At 54.8% G+C, this 19,708-nt stretch overlaps 2 protein-coding genes across 3 annotated transcripts; both read left to right on the top strand.

The window, feature by feature from the left end:
- The first annotated feature begins 52 nt into the window (after window positions 1–52).
- MRPL2 (mitochondrial ribosomal protein L2) lies at window positions 53–3,907 on the top strand. The gene is made up of 7 exons (XM_040473558.1): window positions 53–328; window positions 1,381–1,549; window positions 2,372–2,513; window positions 2,626–2,741; window positions 2,818–2,928; window positions 3,231–3,304; window positions 3,658–3,907. Exons 1-7 carry the CDS (start codon window positions 233–235, stop codon window positions 3,868–3,870), a joined length of 921 nt encoding a protein of 306 aa, XP_040329492.1. The 5' UTR covers window positions 53–232; the 3' UTR covers window positions 3,871–3,907.
- A 296-nt stretch (window positions 3,908–4,203) lies between these two features.
- CUL7 (cullin 7) lies at window positions 4,204–18,886 on the top strand. Of its 2 annotated transcripts, XM_040473547.1 has the most exons (26): window positions 4,217–4,638; window positions 5,444–6,031; window positions 6,567–6,718; window positions 6,860–7,360; window positions 7,886–8,024; window positions 8,118–8,320; window positions 8,613–8,841; window positions 9,540–9,777; window positions 9,861–9,966; window positions 10,942–11,169; window positions 11,464–11,554; window positions 11,653–11,824; window positions 12,008–12,113; window positions 12,409–12,504; window positions 12,693–12,868; window positions 13,197–13,330; window positions 13,629–13,811; window positions 14,029–14,135; window positions 14,225–14,407; window positions 15,889–16,049; window positions 16,204–16,420; window positions 16,527–16,809; window positions 17,562–17,707; window positions 17,855–17,981; window positions 18,059–18,264; window positions 18,509–18,886. In XM_040473547.1, exons 2-26 carry the CDS (start codon window positions 5,452–5,454, stop codon window positions 18,830–18,832), a joined length of 5,088 nt encoding a protein of 1,695 aa, XP_040329481.1. In that variant the 5' UTR covers window positions 4,217–4,638; window positions 5,444–5,451; the 3' UTR covers window positions 18,833–18,886. The 2 variants fall into 2 exon arrangements, with proteins under 2 accessions (XP_040329482.1, XP_040329481.1); XM_040473548.1 differs by lacking the exon at window positions 14,225–14,407 and having other exon boundaries at window positions 4,204–4,638.
- Window positions 18,887–19,708: the final 822 nt, after the last annotated feature.

Below are 19,708 nucleotides of genomic sequence, written 5' to 3'. Positions count from 1 at the left end.
GGGGCGGAGCGGGCTTCTCAGTCACGCGACCTAGGGGTCGCCCGTGGATTGGCTTCGACCACGCGCATGGAGGAAAGGAGGTGTGTATTCACCTTGGTCTCGGGTTATCTGCCCACCTCATTACGTCATGAGAGCGACGGCACAGGGATTTGTTAGCGTCATCTAAAGGCGCCAGGCGGCCTGGCTAAAAGAAATGGTGGTGTGCTGAACCCCGCGGAGCTTGGCTATCGTCATGGCCCTGAGGGTACTGACTCGCGCTTTGGGCTCACTGAGCCTGACGCCCCCGGCCGTCGCCACCCTCAGCTCGAGCCTGCTCCCGGCCGCGCAGGTAATCCACCCTATCTCGGAATGAGGCTGTTCCTATTCGGGCCGCTGGAGTGGGCACCCTGGGATGGGAGATGTTTTAAATAAATGAACTCCTAGGGTGCCTGAGTGGCTCAGTCTGTTAAGCATCCGAATTCGGCTCCGGTCGTGATCTCATGGGGCTCGCTGCTGACAGCGTGGAGCCCGCTTGGGATCTTCTCTGTCTCTCTGCCCCTCCCCTGCTTGTGCGCACTCTCCCTCTCTCTCAAAAATAACTCCTTGCAACCACTGTATAAGGTAATTATCATTACCATTTTACGTATGAGAAAATTGATCAGCAGTCCAAAGTCATACATCAACTGTTGGAGCTACACAGTCTGGCTTCAAAGCCTGGTCTCTTAAACCATTAAAGAGGAGTTATTGCTGAGATCAGAGAATGCAGGGCAAGATAGCAATATTAGGAGGCTAAGGTAAAGGTATCCTCAAAGTTCCTGGTGGGCAATTGGTGAGTCACAGAAAAGAGAAGTTGTAAGTCTTGTTCCTCTGGACCTTTCTGGGTGATGGTAGAGTTTGGCAGATGCATACTAAAAATCAAAACCAAACCAACCTACTCTGTGAAATGCTGGGGATACAGCAGGGAACAAGACAGAAATGACCCTTCCCCTCCATTCACATCTGAAATACTCCCAGAAACATAAATTCAGAGGGGCAAAAGGCATTGGTGCTGATGGTGGCATATGGATATGGGAAAGTTACCAGCTTTGGAGAAGGGAGTTGTTTAGGGAAGGAAGAGTTTCCCACAGAAGGAGAGGTTTGAGCCAAATTTGGAAGGAGATGCACGAAGGGGGAGAATATTCCATTGAAGAAGTACCTCAAATGAGGAGAGATAATCAATACACATACACCTGTATAAACATTCCACCCTGGTATTTGTGCAAGGGTAAAGGGTGGAGCTTTTGGACAGCTGGTCTGGGACATTCTTAGAAGAAAGTAGGCTACTTGGTCTATTCCTTTACCCTTGGCTCTCCGATGCTTCTTCAGTTACCTTTTAAGGTAAAGAGATTTGTTTATCTCTAGGTGACAAGCAGTACTCTCCTCCAGCTGCCCTCTTCCTCATTGTTGCTCCTCTGCCGCCCAGTGCTTACATCTGTGGCCCTTAGTGCCAATTTTGTGTCCTGGAAGAGTCGTACCAAGTACACCATCACACCAGTGAAGATGAGGAAGTCTGGGGGCCGAAACCACACAGGTGAGACCAAGGGAAAAAGGATTTAAGCATTAAAGGGGAAAAACATGTTAGGATCCCAGGTCTATTTATTGAAAAGCAGAGGAATTTATTGAAAAACATGTTAGGATCCTAGGCCTATTTATTCAAAAATTTATTGGACTCCTTTTGCATGTAGTAGGTGTGTAAGAAACAAAGAGTATAACACAAAGCAACATGAAGGTAGTCTGTGCTCCTAAAGACTATCTAGGTAATTAAAGAAAACCAGACATATACATGAAGTTAATTATATTTTTCTTCATGCCTTTCAAAAATTTATGGGGTGCCTGGGTGGTTCAGTCAGTTAAGTGTCCAACTTTGGCTCAGGTCATGATCTCATGGCTTGTGAGTTCGAGCCCTGCATTGGGCCCTGTGCTGACAGCACAGAGCCTGGAGCCTGCTTCGGATTCTGTGTCTCCGGCTCTCTCTGCCCCTCCCCCACTCATATCGCCCCCCCCACCTCAAAAATAAATAAATATTTTATTTTTAAAAATTAAAAAAAATGAAAAAAATTTGCAATAGCTGAGCACTATTTATACCACTCAATAAACTTTTAGCATTCAATAATTTGTAGAGATTTTGTCTGGAAGTTTTATGTAATTTCAATATCTTATAATTATGTTCTTATCAAGTTCCATGTAGGTGTTTCCCCACCCCCGTTTACCATTTGCTATGCAAATTTTTTGTCATTTTCTGCTCATCTCATAATGTTGGGAAGCATTGCTCTCTGCCCAGAATGGGCCTGTTCCCACTGCTAGGAACTGATCATCTGACCTGGGTCATGTCTCTGCACTTTCCTGACCACAGGCCGAATCCAAGTGCATGGTATTGGCGGGGGCCACAAGCAACGTTATCGCATGATTGATTTTCTGCGGTTCCGGCCTGAGCTGGAAGCAAAGCCAGGACCCTTTGAGGAGAAGGTCATCGTGGTCCGCTATGATCCCTGTAGGCAAGTTTGGGATGTGAGATGATGATAGTGTAGCTGAATGACTGTTCTGTGGCTTTTCAGAAGATATAGGGCTGCCTAGATGATCTGCTCATATGTCCCTCACCCTGAACAGATCAGCAGACATAGCTCTGGTTGCTGGGGGCAGCCGGAAACGCTGGATCATTGCCACAGAAAACATGCAGGTTGGAGATATAATCCTGAACTCTGATCACATAGGCCGAATGGCAGGTAAGAGACGGCCACCAGACGTGTATGGGCTCAAAGGATGCAAGGGGTCTGGTGCTGATGAAATTATGTCTTTTAGTTGCTGCTCGGGAAGGGGATGCACATCCTCTTGGGGCCTTGCCTGTGGGGACTCTCATCAACAACGTGGAGAGTGAGCCAGGCCGGGGGGCCCAGTATATCCGAGCTGCAGGTATGAGGAAATGAGCTGCTTGGGGGTCTTACAATTTGGAAGGCCAAAGAGTACCTGAGGTCACAATTCTCTGAACCCTTGGACTCTTATGTGGTCCACTGGCAGAGAAAAAGAAGGAAAAACAAGGAAAATGAGAATGGAGAGGTGCATGTGTCTTGACTTAAAACATTGCATGCATCCTGCTTCATTGTATCTGCTCCTAAAGGGCAAAGCAAGGACAGGGTATGGGGTATGTCCCCCTGTAAATCTGCTCCTGCCTTTTCCTTTTTGGAGGGTGGCAAAGCTCCTTCTCCCTTACCCAGGGACATGTGGTGTGCTGCTACGGAAGGTGAATGGGACGGCCATCATCCAGCTGCCTTCCAAGAGACAGATGCAGGTGTGTGTGTGTGGGTACAGGTGGGAGGACCAGCAAAGGAGGAAGTTTTGGAATGTACCCTTCTTGTCCAGGATAGTTCCCAGGTGTTTTATGTTGGGAACTTCCATGAGCTAGGTGTGTCCTTTTCTGCCATGTGACTAGGCATGTCCTGTCAGTTTGACACTGTAATAGACAGGGAACAATGCCTCTTGTTTTCAACTACCATAGGACCTGCCGTCAGGTTCAATTATGCTGTGGTTTTCTCCTGTCCTCTCCCTTCTCTCAGTGAGTGTAAGAAGCCTCAGAGTCATGCAGTCAACAATGTCAGGCTCTTTCCCCATGATGCATTCTCCTCCATCTGTTTTCTCTGTCAGGTTCTGGAAACGTGCATGGCAACAGTAGGCCGGGTATCCAACGTTGATCATAACAAAAGGGTCATCGGCAAGGCTGGGCGGAACCGCTGGCTAGGCAAGAGGCCTTCCAGCGGGCTGTGGCACCGCAAGGGGGGCTGGGCTGGCCGCAAGATTCGGCCACTGCCCCCTATGAAGAGTTACGTGAAGCTGCCCTCGGCTGCTGCCCAAAGCTGAGATCCCTGGATTCTAATAAAATCACCCCTCATTTTTAGCAGTTACTGTTTTTTCGGGGAGGGAGGATTGCACATACTAGACCCGGAAAAAAACACCAGAGCAAACAAGGACGGGAGAGGAGAAAGGACAATATGGGGCAAAGACTGGAGCTGCTCATTTCCAGCCGCGCCCCCCCCAACCCCCACCCTGTGCCAGTTTTTTTCTATGTAATGGTAGAGGGGAGAATAAATGACCTCCAAGGTCTCCTGTTCTGACTTCGGGAGTCGGGGAGAGCACTTCCGGTGGAAGGAAGGGGAATGAAAAGGAAGAGGAAAGGGCGGCACGGAGGAGGAGGAGGTGCCGCGCGTCGCCGAGGTGGCACTGACGACTCCGCCCCGGAGCTCTCCCAAGGCCCCTAGCTTTCCGCTGGGTCTGGCGGAAATGAGCCACGACTCCGGGCAGGCGGGCAGGCGGCGGAGCCCCCAGAGCTGGGCGGGCGGCGCCGCAGGCTGGGCCCCGTCTCCGCCCTGCCCCGCCCTACCCAGGCTGCCGCTGACCTGCGCGCTGGGCAGTGACAGTGGCCGCCCGAGGTGCTCTGTGCCTGCACGCCACGCCCCCTGCCTGCCCGCTTGTCCTTCGGAGGCACGCCCCCTCCCGCCTCTCCGCCTGGACCCCCCTCGGGGGCCCAGGCGGGGCCCAAATCTCCGCCAGCATCGCCGCCATCGTCTGCGCCGCGTCCCTAGCTCAGCGAAGGAGAGGCCTCGCGCCGGACCCCCATCGCCTTCTGAGGTGGCCAGAGCCCCCCCGCCCCTACCCTGGATTTTCCTCCGCACTCTCGCCCACCGAGCCGCGCGCGCACCCGATTTCGCGTCCCCCACCCCAGTTCCACAGTGCCTTGGGATTCTCGTTTATCTGGCCTAGCCCCCTCCCCCGCACCTTGCCGCGCGCCCCCGGCTTCTAGGGTCCACCTAGCCTCCCGCCGTTCAACCCACCGGATCTCCTGTCGCCCCCACCGGCCTTGCTGCTCCAGTGTCTCCAGTCCTGCGCGCCTGCAGCCCACCAGGCTTTCCTCCCAGCCCCTCGCGCCTCGCCCTCCCATCCCACCAATTCTCCCCCACCAAATCTCTTGCCTCTGTGACACACTCCTGCGCTTCAACCATTGGAGCTAGCATCCCTTCCCAGACACACTCGGGATCTCACTCCCCACCCCCACTCCCCAACACACACCCCTCGGGGCTTCATGGATCCCCTTCTCAGGGCTGCTGCCTATGGCAGTGCTTTGGGATTAATTATGGCAAGGCTCCCCTGCCCCCACTGTCCCCTTCCCACTGCTCCAAACCAATCCACTCCAGGCTGCAGGGCCTTCGACCCTCCTTTCAACCAAATTTTGTGTTCTTAGAACAAACACCCTAGTGTTCCCCTGCTTAGGCCTGGCCCCACCCAGCCTGCAGCAGGCAACTCCTGGGCCCTTCTTTACCCCAGCCAACCTGACAGCTGTTGCCACACTTGCTTCCCCAACTCCTGGATGTCCTTGATTTTTGGAACTCCCCCTCTCATTTTAGCATGACTGTTCTCTTTTCCTTCTGTGTCTCAGGTGCCAGGATGGTGGGGGAACTCCGCTACAGGGAATTCAGAGTGCCCCTGGGGCCGGGCTTGCATGCCTATCCAGATGAGCTGATCCGCCAGCGGGTGGGCCATGATGGGCATCCTGAGTACCAGATCCGCTGGCTCATCCTCAGGCGTGGGGATGATGGGGAAGGGGGCTCTAGCCAAGTGGACTGCAAGGCCGAACACATCCTGCTGTGGATGTCCAACGACGAGATCTATGCCAACTGCCACAAGATGCTGGGCGAGGACGGCCAGGTCATCGGACCTTCTCAGGAGATTGCAGGGGAAGCTGGGGCCCTGGACAAATCTGTGCTGGGGGAAATGGAAACCGATGTGAAGTCTTTGATTCAGAGGGCCCTCCGGCAGCTGGAGGAGTGTGTGGGCACCATCCCTCCTGCTCCTTTGCTTCACACTGTCCACGTACTCAGCGCCTACGCCAGCATCGAGCCCCTCACTGGTGTATTCAAAGACCCAAGGGTCCTGGACTTGCTCATGCACATGTTGAGTAGTCCTGATTACCAGATTCGCTGGAGCGCGGGCCGGATGATACAAGCCCTGGCCTCTCATGATGCTGGTGAGAAGCAGTGTGGGGAGAAAGGAAGGGGAAGGTAGGTCAGCTCAGGGCCTCACAGGACACTGTGGCAAGAGCCTCTGCCTCATCAGTGCCTGAATGATTCTGTTGCCTTTCTCTTTGAGTTGGGAGAAAAGGGGGTAGGAAGGTGGTGGGGGCATCTCTGCAGGAAGAGGAAGGATGCCTAGCTGGGGGGATGCCTGGCTGGGTCAGTCAGTGGAGCACGGTACTCTTGATCTCGGGGTCATGAGTTCAAGCCCCATGTTAGGTGTAGAGATTACTCTAAAAAATAATAAAAGAAAGGACTGAGTCTTCAAGAACCTCCTATTAATTGGATCTCTATGCCAAGAAAGAGTTATTAGACAATTACAGATATAGATATTGCAGATATAGGTAGGTAGGTAGGTAGGTAAGTAGGTAGAGCTATCGATCCTGTGTGTGGCAACAAGGGATCGGACTATGACAGTAGAGGATCTAGGAGGGATGCCTGGGAAGGGCAATGTTAGGGAGCAGTTACTGACTGGGGTGTGGGTTCCAGGGACCCGGACCCAGATTCTTCTGTCGCTGAGCCAGCAAGAAGCCATTGAGAAACACCTAGATTTTGACAGCCGCTGTGCTCTGCTAGCTCTGTTTGCACAGGCCACACTCTCTGAACACCCCATGTCTTTTGAGGGTATCCAGCTGCCACAGGTATTCTGTGGGGAGGTGGGGGGGGGGGGCTGTGGACAAGATCTAGGGACCAGACCTTTGCACCCACCCTTGAAGGGTGGTGTGGAAAGGGGAGCTAGAGCTGGGACAAGGTGGACATAGGCCAAAGGTTGCATCCTACAGGTCCCAGGAAGGCTTCTCTTCTCCCTGGTGAAGCGCTATTTGCATGTCACTTCTCTTCTGGACCAGCTGAATGACAGTGCTGCAGAACCAGGAGCCCAGAACAACTCTGCTCCCGAGGAGTTGAGTGGGGAGAGGGGTCGACTGGAGCTAGAGTTCAGCATGGCCATGGGCACCCTCATCTCAGAGCTTGTGCAGGCCATGCGCTGGGACTGGGCCTCGAGCAAACAGGGGCCCTCGGCACGGTCTTCGTGCTCCATCTTCCAGCCCCAGCTGGCAGAGGCCGGCCCAGGGCTGCCACCCGCCCGGGTCCGGCCCTCCATTAGGAGGTCAAGGAGGTTCCGCCCTCGCTCTGAGTTTGCAAGTGGCAATACTTATGCCTTGTACGTGCGAGAGACGCTGCAGGCCGGGATGCGAGTTCGCATGCTGGATGACTACGAGGAGGTCAGCGCTGGGGACGAGGGTGAGTTCCGGCAGAGCAACAACGGCGTGCCCCCCGTGCAGGTGAGTGAGGGTGCGTGTGGGACACTGTTGGGGATTTAGCTGGGGAAGTATAACTGGGGTTCTGTGCAGGGGGCTCTTGCAGGCCACCCACTGAGAAAGCCTCCATGGGGACTGGAATGGTTAAAGGGGATCAACAGTTGAGAAGGGAGCCATTGGAGAGCTGAGAAAGTTGGAGTTGAGGGAGCTATCAGGTCAGGAAGACTCACTCCCAGGAAGAAACATATTGATATAGCAAGACTTTCCTAAAGGTCAGGGTCAGGGAGAGAGTAGGTGAGGCCAGGAGGAAGTGCGGGGAGCATGAGCCATCAAAGGATAGGGTGGGAGGAGAAGCAGAGCCCATCCCCAGAGGAGAAGGCATCCTTTGTGTGTGTGTTCATGTTCTCCATATGCCAGCGTTGTTATTTGGAGGTTGTTCCAGACCTGGTCAGGTGGTCAGCCTGAGGGCTGTATGTCCTCATCATTGGGCCACAGCCAGTCGTTGAGTGAGCCTTCTCTTCCCCTTCTCTTTTTTCCCATATCCTCCAGGTGTTGTGGGAGTCGACAGGCCGCACCTACTGGGTACACTGGCACATGCTGGAAATTCTGGGCTTTGAGGAAGACATTGAAGATGTGGTTGAGGCTGATGAGAACCATGGGGCTGTGGTCAGTGGAGCCCTGGGTATAGGTGAGCCCTGGGAGAAAACAGGGTCAGCGCTGAGCAAAGGAACAGTGGTCTGGCTGGGTGGGCAGTGACATCCCCGTGCCCTGTGACCTGTAGCCACAGCCTTGCCCTCCTGGCGGTGGAAGCCCATGACAGAGCTCTATGCGGTGCCCTACGTGCTGCCTGAGGATGAGGATGCTGAAGAAAGTGAACACTTGACCCAGGCGGAATGGTGGGAGCTCCTCTTCTTCATCAAGAAGCTGGATGGACCCGACCATCAGGAGGTTCTCCAGATCCTTCAGGAGAACCTGGATGGCGAGGTAGAGCCAGTCCGGACACCCAGAAGTTGGAGGGCTCACTGCAAGGGCTGGACTGTGACAGAGCATTTGAAGGCTGAGGATGGGGAGTGGAGGTCCACAGTTGTAAGGAGCTGCAGGGAAGAGATCTAGAATGTTCAGAGGCATTGGCAAGCTGTGTGAGAAAAGGCAGCTGCCAGCCATGAGAGGTTCCTCAAGGAGAGGATGTGTGTAGAGATCCCCACCCCTACCAACTGCCCCTGGAGCCTCTGTGCCAGCAGGGCTACCTACAGTGAGAGCTTCTCCCCGATGACAGATTCTGGATGACGAGATCCTGGCTGAGCTGGCTGTGCCCATGGAGTTGGCCCAGCACCTACTGCTGGCTCTGCCACAGCGACTCGATGACAGCGCTCTCAGGGACCTGCTCAACTGCCGTGTCTACAGGAAATATGGGCCTGAGGCCCTGGCAGGGCAGCCAGCTTACCCAACCCTGCCGGAAGCCCAGGCCCAGCCTCAGGAATCAGCAGATGCATCCAGAGTGGAAGGTGGGATGCCAAAAAGACCCTGCAGCTCTGCAGACTGGCTCTAGGAGAGTGCTAGCCCAGGAGAGGCATCTGTGCGGTTCTTGTGCAATCCCGTCTGGAACAGGTGGCATCTTAGGAAGAATCTGAAGCTTAGAGTCGCTCCCTCCAATGAGTGAGGGAGGATGAAAAGTCAGAAAATTGCAAGAGATTTGAGCCTTTAAAAGCCCCCACGTTTGGGGGCGCCTGTGGGCGGCTCAGTTGGTTCGTTGTTCAACTCTTGATTTCCACTCAGGTCATGATCCAAGAGTCATGAGATCGAGCCCCACGCCCAGTGCGAAGCCTACTTAAGATTCTCTCTCTGCCCTTCCCCTGTCCTCTCTCTCTCTCCCAAAAAAAAAAAAAAAAAAAAGTCCCCACATTGGACTTTTTCTAGTGTAGAGAAAGCCAAATTATTGCATGCTTTTAGATACAGGGAAATGCTCTGCTGTTTGCAGACAGGAAGCTCCTTTGCTATTTTAAGAATATAAAACATAACGTCTGTCACAAAATTGTCTTATAAATGCATTCAGAGATGCCCTAAGATCCCCAAACCTAACTTTTAGGGGGGCCAAAAAAAAAAACGTTTTTAGGAGGCACTAGGAATTATGAATCTGTCTGTCCTTTTCTCATCCTAACATCACCGACAATGGCCAACCTTTGTAACTTGCATCTTCCCATAGGAAAAGAACCCCCAACTCAGTGTCCCGACACTCCTCTGAGGCGACTGATGGAGGGCTGCGGTCTGCCTGGCAGAATCTTCCTGGACCTGGAGCGAGCCCTCAGCTCAGAGGGGCATCGGGAGATGGAGATCAAGCCACTCCTGCTGCAGCTGCAGAGGCAGCCCCAGCCCTTCCTCACCCTGATGCGGGGCCTCGACACCCCAGCGGCCAACAAGGCCCTGCACCTGACCGTTCTGAGGTGAGGGGGTGGGGAGGGGCATTTGGCAAAGGGGTCTTTGAGGCTGGCTACACATCTCTCTGCTGCTGCCGCCTGCTCCCCAGGATCCTGATGCAGCTGGTGGACTTCCCCGAGGCGCTGCTGCTCCCCTGGCACGAGGCCATGGATGCCTGCATGGCCTGCCTGCGGTCACCAGACACTGACCGAGAGGTACCCCTGCCCTGCTCCGGGGAGACGCTAGAGGGAGAGGGCGTAGGGCAGCCTCTGATGAGGCAGACCCCCTCCCTGGGCGAGGCTTGGGAGGGCACAATGGAGCCTTTGCGCTCTTGGTTTGGAATTTGTTTTTAAAACTGAATTTTATTTTTTCAAATAGGTAATACATTCATACAGGTCACAAATCAAAACAGTACAACAAGGTATAAACTGAGAATTCCCACTTCTACCTCTTCTCACTTCCACCCAATTTTCCCAGTGCTTCTCCGTATGTACCTTATTGGTTACCATTTGTATTAATTTATGTGTCCTTCTGGTGTATCCTTATGCAAATGCAAATATAAGCAAACCCAAGTGTGTGATCTTACATGCCATCTCCTTTCTTACACAAAAGGTTATGTCTGTATTACAGTAAAAGCCTCGGTACCTCCTGTTTGGCTGGGCCTGTGGGGATAAGGTGGATGAAGGAGGTAGAGAGGACATCACATCTCAGAGTCTCCTGCCACAGGGAGGTCCTGGGCTTGCAAGGCTTGGCAGTGGGTGTCTGCAGTGCACACCTCTGGGCTGTTACCCAGGTTTTCATTTCAGAGGTAGACTCATTGAGTGTCCCTCTGTGCCCCCTCCCTGCCTGTGCTTAGGGCCTGAGCATCTCAAAATGCAGCCCCACAACTGGTTCTTGGGACACAGCCTAAAAGGGAACCTGGGAAGCTCTCTGCACCCATTGCCAACAAAATCAGTGGTTGAGAACCCCAGGATGGCAGAGCATCTCTTAGCTTTTCCTTATCTGTTTGCCTTAGGTTCTCTAACTCCACTCAGCCTTTGTGTCTCCCCGCTTCCTGCCTTTTTACTTCCTCACTCTGTCTTTTCACTGCAGTTGCCCCGGCACCCAGCGGGTGTAGAGTAAATACTACTGAAGATGCCCTGTGGCCTGTGCCTTGTGCCCTTTATGCACCCACCCTGTCCCCATGTCAGGTGCTCCAGGAACTCATCTTCTTCCTGCACCGCCTGGCCTCTGTGAGCAGGGACTATGCCGTGGTGCTGAATCAGCTGGGAGCCCGAGATGCCATCTCCAAGGCACTGGAAAAGCACCTGGGAAAACTGGATCTGGCTCAGGAGCTGCGGGACATGGTGTTCAAGTGTGAGAAGCATGCCCACCTCTACCGGAAACTCACCACCAACATCCTGGGAGGCTGCATCCAGGTCAGGAAAGAGGGCAGAGGGAGGCTGTGGGTTCGCAGCTGGGTAAGAATATGAAACCTGAGTGGGACCGGAGGAAGGGGCCGTGTTCCTGAATTTGGGAAAGACAGGAGAGTCTGATGAGCCTGTGGGCATTTGTTCTCTGCACCACCTTCCACATCTCCCACTCTGCCTCTGCCAGGGTTCTGGAGGAAGTCCCATTGCTGCTGGGTCTTTCCTTCATATGTGTTCCCATGTGTCCTCCATGTGTGCCCTCCCTCCTCCCCGCGCCCCTTCTCTCCGATGTTCCGGCTGCAGATGGTGTTGGGCCAGATCGAAGACCACAGACGAACCCACCGACCCATCAACATCCCCTTCTTTGACGTGTTCCTCAGATATCTGTGCCAGGGTCTGTGCCTGTCCCCACGTTACTCCACACCCCTCCGCCCCTGTTTTCCCTCCACACCTACCAGGCTGTGACGGTCACCCCTTCCCACTTGCCCCCAGGCTCCAGCATGGAAATGAAGCAGGACAAGTGCTGGGAGAAGGTGGAGGTGTCTTCCAACCCGCACCGGGCCAGCAAGCTGACGGATCGAAACCCCAAGACCTATTGGGAGTCCAATGGCAGCGCTGGCTCCCACTACATCACCTTGCACATGCACCAGGGCATCCTCGTCAGGTAACAGGCCCCATGTATGTGCTCAGCGACACACATATACTTTTTTTGTGACTTCCCTTTGTTTGTTTGGGGGAAGCACTGCTCCCCCCGCCCAACACAAACATGACCAAAGAGTCCCCTTGCCTCTGTCTACAAGGACCCTACTGGTTCCAGTTCTGATTGTTTCCTTTTCCCTGCTCCCAGGCAGCTGACTCTCCTGGTGGCTAGTGAAGACTCGAGCTATATGCCGGCCAGGGTGGTGGTGTTTGGGGGCGACAGCACCAACTCTCTTAACACAGAGCTCAACTCGGTAGGGACCCCTATACCATGAGACCACCTTCACAGGGTCCGCCCTCCTGCCCAGACTCCTAAACTCCTAAATTCTTCCCTGTCTTGCGCCCCCTAGAATGTAGAGTCCTTTCTCCCTGTGCCTATGTAATGGCATCAGGCCCTGAGCAGTGAGGATGGCATCGGGACCCCTTTGTCAGGACCCCTTACCCCCCCCCCCCCGGGCTAAGGGAAGGACAGAACAGGAGCAGACTTGAGTGCCCTCAGCATTCCCATCCACACACATGGAGGTGACAGCACTCTCTGCCCCCAACCAGGTGAACGTGATGCCCTCAGCCAGCCGGGTGATCCTCCTGGAGAACCTGACCCACTTCTGGCCCATCATCCAGATCCGCATAAAGCGCTGCCAGCAGGTTTGGCAGGAGTATGGGGTGTGGTCTGGGGACACAGAGCTCTGGGTTGTGTAACTGTTGCAGATCGTGAGCCAGAGCTCTAGGCTAGGCCCTGGGCAGCTCCAGGAATAAGGCCCAAAGGTGTGGCTGACCCCAGCCCGCTCTGAGGAGGATCAGAGCAGGTGAAAATAGGCATGTGCACATTGCAGGGCGGCATCGACACACGCATTCGGGGGTTGGAGGTCCTAGGCCCTAAGCCCACATTCTGGCCAGTGTTTCGGGAGCAGCTGTGTCGTCACACACGCCTCTTCTACATGGTTCGGGCACAGGCTTGGAGTCAGGACATAGCAGAGGACCGCAGGAGCCTCCTGCACCTGAGTTCTAGGTGTGTGCGAGCATGTGTGTGTGGCTGTGTGTGTGTGGCAGGTAAGACTATTATGGGTGGCCCTGGCCCTTCTGTGGAAGGTATAGATGGAGAGCTAACATGTTTGGGAAAGGGGCTGGCGTGCTCTACAGTTTGGGGAAGGAAAGAAAGATTTCTTTGGTGGGTTGGGAGTGGGATGTGTCTGTTAACATGGGACAACTTCAAAGTACCGGGTGGGGTGGGGATTTGGTCTGGTTGGTAGGGGCTACCCCACCATTAGGCTGGGAAGATGCTAGGATAACTTACATCTTGAGCCTCTGACACCTGCCTCCCCCATCCTCACCCCCAGGCTCAATGGGGCTCTGCGTCAGGAGCAGAATTTTGCTGATCGCTTCCTCCCTGACGATGAGGCCGCCCAAGCGCTGGGCAAGACCTGCTGGGAGGCCCTGGTCAGCCCCCTGGTGCAGAACATCACCTCCCCTGGTAACCATTGCGACCCCTGGCCCCACTAACCGGCCCCTTCTTGTTCTGCCCCATAGCCACCTATATTATGCCCTTGGCCCTTTTGGTACCTATGTTTGTTTGGTAGCCCAGTGCCCCCCTTCTCCTAACCACCTCCTTTCCTACATCTCCCAGGTGTCAGCTGACACCATAAGGACAGGTGGGCCTTGCTACCTGCGCCAACCCCATATGTTCTGTCCAATCCCTTTCTTGGTGCTTTCGTCCTCTTCCCCTGCCCTAGAGACATGGCCCACCACGGCTTGTTTTTCCCAATCTCCAGATGAGGATGGCATCAGCCCCCTGGGCTGGCTGCTGGACCAGTACCTGGAGTGTCGGGAGGCTGCCCACAATCCCCAGAGCCGCGCAGCTGCTTTCTCCTCACGGGTGCGCCGCCTCACCCACCTGCTGGTGCACGTGGAGCCCTGTGAGGCGCCCCCTCCAGCGGTGGCCGCTCCCCGGCCCAGTGAGTACCTGAGATTCAGGTGGGAGCTCGGTTAGGATGGCCTTCTGTCCCTCCTCCTGCTTTCCCTCCCTACCCACTAAGCCTGTTCACCTGTTTGTTTCACCCCCGCTCAGGAGCATCGTTCTGGGGTGGCAGGAGGTCAGGAACAGCCCTGGGGCTCACGCTGAGCTGAGGGACTGCTCCCACCTTGCCTCTGCCCCCTCCCCTGTCTCCACAGAGGGCAGAAACAGAAGCCATGACTGGAGCTCCCTGGCTACCCGGGGGCTTCCCAGCAGCATCGTGAGAAACCTGACCCGCTGCTGGCGGGCCGTGGTGGAGGAGCAGGTGGGCAGGGGCGGGTGCCGGGGAGGGAGGGTACAACTGTCTGGTGGCATGCTGGGCTGTCCCTTCACGCTGCAGCCGCTCTCCTCCAGGTGAACAACTTTCTGACCTCACGCTGGCGGGATGGTGACTTTGTGCCGCGTTACTGTGAACACTTCCATAATCTGCAGAAGTCGAGCTCGGAGCTGTTTGGGCCACGGGCAGCCTTCCTGCTGGCGCTGCAGAACGGCTGTGCTGGTGCCTTGCTGAAGCTCTCATTTCTCAAAGCTGCCCACGTAAGCCTCCCGCCCTTGCCTCTGCCCTGGACCTCTCCCTGCAAACCCCCCCTTCCCCACCTTCTCAAAACGACCACCCTTCCGTTCCCATTCAGCAAGGAACATGTATGGGTATGTAACCATGTTTTAAAGATTCAGAGAGGGGCGCCTGGGTGGCTCAGTCGGTTGAGCGTCCGACTTCGGCTCAGGTCATGATCTTTGGGTTTGTGAGTTCGAGCCCTGCGTCCAGCTCTGTGCTGAAAGCTCAGAGCTTGGAGCCTGCTTTAGATTCCATGTCTCCCTTTCTCTCTGCCCCTCCCCCACTCACGCCTGCTTGCTCGCTCTCAAAAATAAACATTTAAAAAATTTAAATAAAAAGTGAAAGAAACACATAGTGACCTGAAGCATGCTGTGCTAATATATCTTGATGTACTTTCTTCAGTCTGCGTGCATGATTTAACAGTTTACTCACGAGTAGCTAAAATGCTTTAGCCTGTTGTTTTTTGACCGTTACCTTAAAAGCCTTATTTCAGAGTTGCTATTTGTCCTTATTTTTTATTTAAAAAAAATTTTTTTAACATTTATTCATTTTTGAGAGAGAGACAGAGTGTGAGCGGGGGAGGGGCAGAGAGACAGAGACAGAGACAGAATCTGAAAGCAGGCTCCAGGCTGCCAGCACAGAGCCCGACACGGGGCTCAAACTTACGAGCCATGAGATCATGATTTTTTTTTTTTGTATAAATTCCATCTAATGGATGTACTATAATTTACTCCAGCATTCCTTAAATATTTAGTAAATACTTAAAATGTGTCAGGCACTGTGATAAGAGCAAGTTCCCTGTCCTCAAAGTTTATTGTCTTCTCGGGAAGGCGCACACTTAAGCAGATGACACACTAAGACAGGCTAAGCACCCTGGCAAGCCGACAGTAGTGCAGGGGGAGCTGAAGCAGTGACTCCATGAGGTGCTCCTGGTCATTCTGTTGTATCAGTAACACTGCAGTGTGACCATCTTTGTCCACATAAATTATTAACTCCCAGTAAATTATTGTCATTAGTTTAATTTTTAGACATGTTCGGTGTGCAAAAACACTTCCTAATTAATTTGCACAACTGTTAACCATTTTATAAAAGTTTGGTAAGTGGGGCGTCTGGGTGGCTCAGTCGATTAAGCGTCCGACTTCAGCTCAGGTCATGATCTTGCAGTTCATGAGTTCGAGCCCCATGTTGAGATCTGTGCTGACAGCTCAGAGCCTGGAGCCTGCTTCGGATTCTGTGTCTCCCTCTCTCTCTGCCCCTCCCCTGTTCATGCTCTGTCTCTCTCTCTCTCAAAAATAAATAAAACATTAAAAAAAAAATTTTTTTTTAAGTTTAGCAAAAGTGTTGACCAACTTACGAGGCAGCTTAGCTGTTCATATCTACTTCCTCAGACCTTCCTCTCTGCTCCCACTCACCTCCTCCAGTCATGCGTTCAGGGTTTTCCTGTGCCCTCCCCATTGCCCAGGTGAGTGAGCAGTTTGCCCGGCACATTGACCAGCGGATCCAGGGCAGTCGGATTGGCGGAGCCCGGGGGATGGAGATGCTAGTGCAGCTGCAGCGATGCCTGGAGACAGTCCTAATTTTCTCTGGCCTGGAGATAGCCACCACCTTTGAGCATTACTACCAGTGAGTGTGGACCTGGGGAGCGGATGACAGGGGCAGGTGCCGGGCGAGCACCTGGGAGTCTGGGGTTGGGGCAGGCTGGAGTCCTGGCGCAGGCAGCTGGGCCAGGCCGAGTGCCCACACTGAGGCTCGGCCTGGCCTGTGTGTGACACCGCAGGCACTACATGGCAGACCGTCTCCTGGGCGTGGGCTCAAGCTGGCTGGAGGGGGCCGTGCTGGAGCAGATCGGTCCCTGCTTCCCCAACCGCCTCCCCCAGCAGATGCTGCGGAGCCTGAGCATGTCCGAGGAGCTGCAGCGCCAGTTCCATGTCTACCAGCTCCAGCGGCTGGATCAGGAGCTCCTGAAGCTGGAGGACACTGAGAAGAAGATACAGGTGGGTGGTGGTAAAGGGATTAGCACGTGGGGAGGTAGGAGGAAGAGAGGAGAGGAGTAGACCAGAGGAGGCCCACCGGCTGTCGGGAACCCCGTCTCTTCTGCAGGGGGGCCACGAGACCAGTGACAGGGAGCACAAGACAGAGAAGGCAGAGGAGGCAGAAGGAGCGGGGGCAGCAGCGGCCACAGATGTGGCAGGGGAAGAGGAGGAGGACGAGGAGGAAGATGAGGATCTCTACTATGAAGGGGCGATGCCAGAAGTGTCCGTGCTGGTCCTGTCACCACGCTGCTGGCCCACTGCCTCCATCTGCCACACGCTGACCCCCAGAACCTGCCTGCCGGCCTATCTCAGGGGCACTTTGAACCGATATTCCAACTTCTACAACAAGAGTGAGGAGCTGGGCAGAGGGCGGGCGGGGGCCGGTGGGGGGGAATGGCTGGAAGAGGATGGGATTCAGGGAAAGGGCCTGTGGGTGGGGCTGGGCCCCGGGGTAGGAGCCTCAGTGAAGAAAGTGAGGAGCTTAGGTTTGGGGTGAGGGGGGGTGGTTGTCAAGCACCAGATCCCCAGACTGTTGCCTTTTCCATGCTTAAAACAGACATAGGACTCTCTTTAGAGAGTGGGAGGTGGGGAGGATGGAGTCAAGCGCACCTGAGGTCACCAGAAGGGACCTCCCTCATTGGCAGGGCTCTGGCTCCTGGTCAGTCACCATAACCTAAGCTTCCCATTGGGGGCTGATCCTGGCCTGGGCAGCAACACAGGAGGGGGAAGAGACTCAGACACTGCCCTCAGGGGGCTCCCAGACTAACCAGGGAGAACTCATTTCTTGTGGATATTCCAGTTGGATGAGAGCCCCAGTCCTTCCTCATTTTGTGGTTTTGGTCTCCCTTAAAAAAATGGGGAACTCCTGGAAGTCACTGATCAGAGTCCCCTTGCACAAGGCTAGGCACAGAGTGGGCTCCCGGATTCCTGAGGCTTACCCAGGAGGCAGATACGGGGAAGGCTAAGCTCTAGAAGTTCAGACCAGAAACCACGGTATCCAAAAACACTGGGACACACGCTCTGCAGACATTAGCAGGGGCAGAGCTCAACCCACAGTACCCCCTCACCAGCCCTGACTCCTTTTTTCCCTGATCCTTCTCAGGCCAGAGTTACCCTGCCCTGGAGCGGGGCCCTCAGAGGCGACTGCAGTGGACATGGCTGGGTCGGGCTGAGCTGCAGTTTGGGGACCAGACCCTGCATGTGTCCACCGTGCAGATGTGGCTGCTGCTGTATCTCAATGACCTGAAGGTGGCCCTGCTCCTCTATGCATCTGTGCTCTCTCTACCTTGTCCCTCACCCTTCCTCCCTAAACCTCGACTCCCTATCCTCCCTCCCTGTACCTTCTCTGCTCCACCCCTTAGGGAAGACTAGAATGTTTCCCTCCTCTTCTTTAAGGCTGTCTCTGTGGAGAGTCTGCTGGCACTCTCCGGGCTCTCTCCAGACATGCTCAATCAGGCGATTGGGCCTCTTACCTCTTCGAGAGGCCCCCTGGACCTTCAAGAGCAAAAGGATGTCCCAGGAGGTGTGTACCTGGGGCAGAGGGGCCTCTGCTCTCAGCCTCCTTGTGGGCCCCCCACTGAAGACCAGTGCTTATTTCAGGGGTGCTCAAGATTCGAGATGGCAGTGAGGAGCCCAGGCCAAGGAGGGGCAATGTGTGGCTCATCCCACCTCAGACATACCTGAAAGCAGAGGATGAAGAGGGCCGGAACTTGGAGAAGAGGCGGAACCTTTTGAATTGCCTCATTGTCCGAATCCTCAAGGCCCATGGGGATGAGGGGCTGCATATTGACCAGCTTGTCTGCCGGGTAGGTGGGGCTGGGCAGTGGGGGAAAGAACTTTCGGGTGGGGGTGGGCAGGAGCAGGGGGAGGTGGGTCCACGTTTGAAGCCTCTGGTTCACTACGGAGCCTGTACGTGTGTAAGGGGTGGGGTTGGGGCGTGCCTGATGTCCTTAGAGCTCGCTGGCTGAGGCTTGTGCCTGGAGTGGAAGCTAGAGGTGGAGTGAGCTGGGTCTCTCCAACCTGCTGTTCGCCCTTCCCTCTCCTTCCCAGGTCCTGGACGCTTGGCAGAAGGGCCCATGTCCTCCCAGGGGTTTGGTCAGCAGCCTCGGTAGGGGATCTGCCTGCAACAGTACCGATGTCCTCTCCTGCATCCTGCACCTCCTGAGCAAGGGCACAGTGAGGCGCCATGATGACCGGCCCCAGACGCTGTCCTATGCAGTCCCTGTGACTGTGATGGAGCCTCACACCGAGTCCCTGAACCCTGGCTCCTCGGGCCCCAACCCACCCCTCACCTTCCATACCCTGCAGATTCGCTCCCGGGGCGTGCCTTATGCCTCCTGCACAGGCACCCAGAGCTTCTCTACCTTCCGGTAGTCCTGGAGATGAGATCAGGGCTTTCTACAGAAATAAAATACAGGAGTTTGGTTACATGGCTGGCGTGGTGACTGCTAAGGATCTGACGGGCAGCAGGGACTTTCCTGGCTAAAAGGGGACAGGAGCCAGCCCTCTGGCTCTGACACTGTCGTCCCATGCCAGGAGTCACTATTAGGGTGAGGATGGCAGCCTGGGGAGAAAGGTGGAGGGAGTCAGGTGTGACTTAGCAGCCCCTCTCAGGAGGGGAATTAAGTGAACAGGGATACACCCCCCCCCCAACCCCTTCTCAGTGTGGCCAGAAGTGTTTTCACCTGGCAGGTTGGAGACCCGAGTTCTCCTTGTCATGCACTGGATGGCTTGTAACTTGGGCAGACTGTTAAGCACGGCTCCATATTCTTTCATTTGTAGAATTGGACCAGAGTCACTCTGGGTTCTGATGAGCACCAGGTATGGGAGCATTTGACATGCTAATGAGGCCCTCTCTTGGCTCCCACACCCAGCAGTTAGGATAATGCAGGGCATCTTCCCTAGGTAAGGCTGACAGGGTGAAAGTGACATAAAGGACGCTTGTGGCTACTGTAGGTACCCAGGAGCCTGAGAGTGTATTCTGTCTCTAAGCTTCAGGATCTGGGCTGGAAGCAGAACTAGGAGGAACTGCAGCTCCCACAAGCTTCTGGTCGTGCAGAGCCATACGGTCGCCAAAGCCAGACTCCCACTAGTAGCAGCAACAGGCCACAGGCCACTGTCATGGAGGTTTGCTCTGTGCTGCTAGAATGGACTCCCCTGGCCCCACCCACACGAGGAGGGCAGGTCAGGCCAGGGAACCCAGTGCCAGGGGTGAAGTTCTGCATCCTGGCAGGGGTAATTAAGGGAGTG

This window comes from Herpailurus yagouaroundi, unplaced genomic scaffold, assembly GCF_014898765.1.
Source record: "Herpailurus yagouaroundi ecotype Mexico unplaced genomic scaffold, PumYag 139, whole genome shotgun sequence".
NCBI classification, from domain to species: domain Eukaryota; kingdom Metazoa; phylum Chordata; class Mammalia; order Carnivora; family Felidae; genus Herpailurus; species Herpailurus yagouaroundi.
The sequence above is the reverse complement of the archived record's forward strand: the minus strand, read 5'-3'. Positions and strand labels throughout refer to the sequence as shown.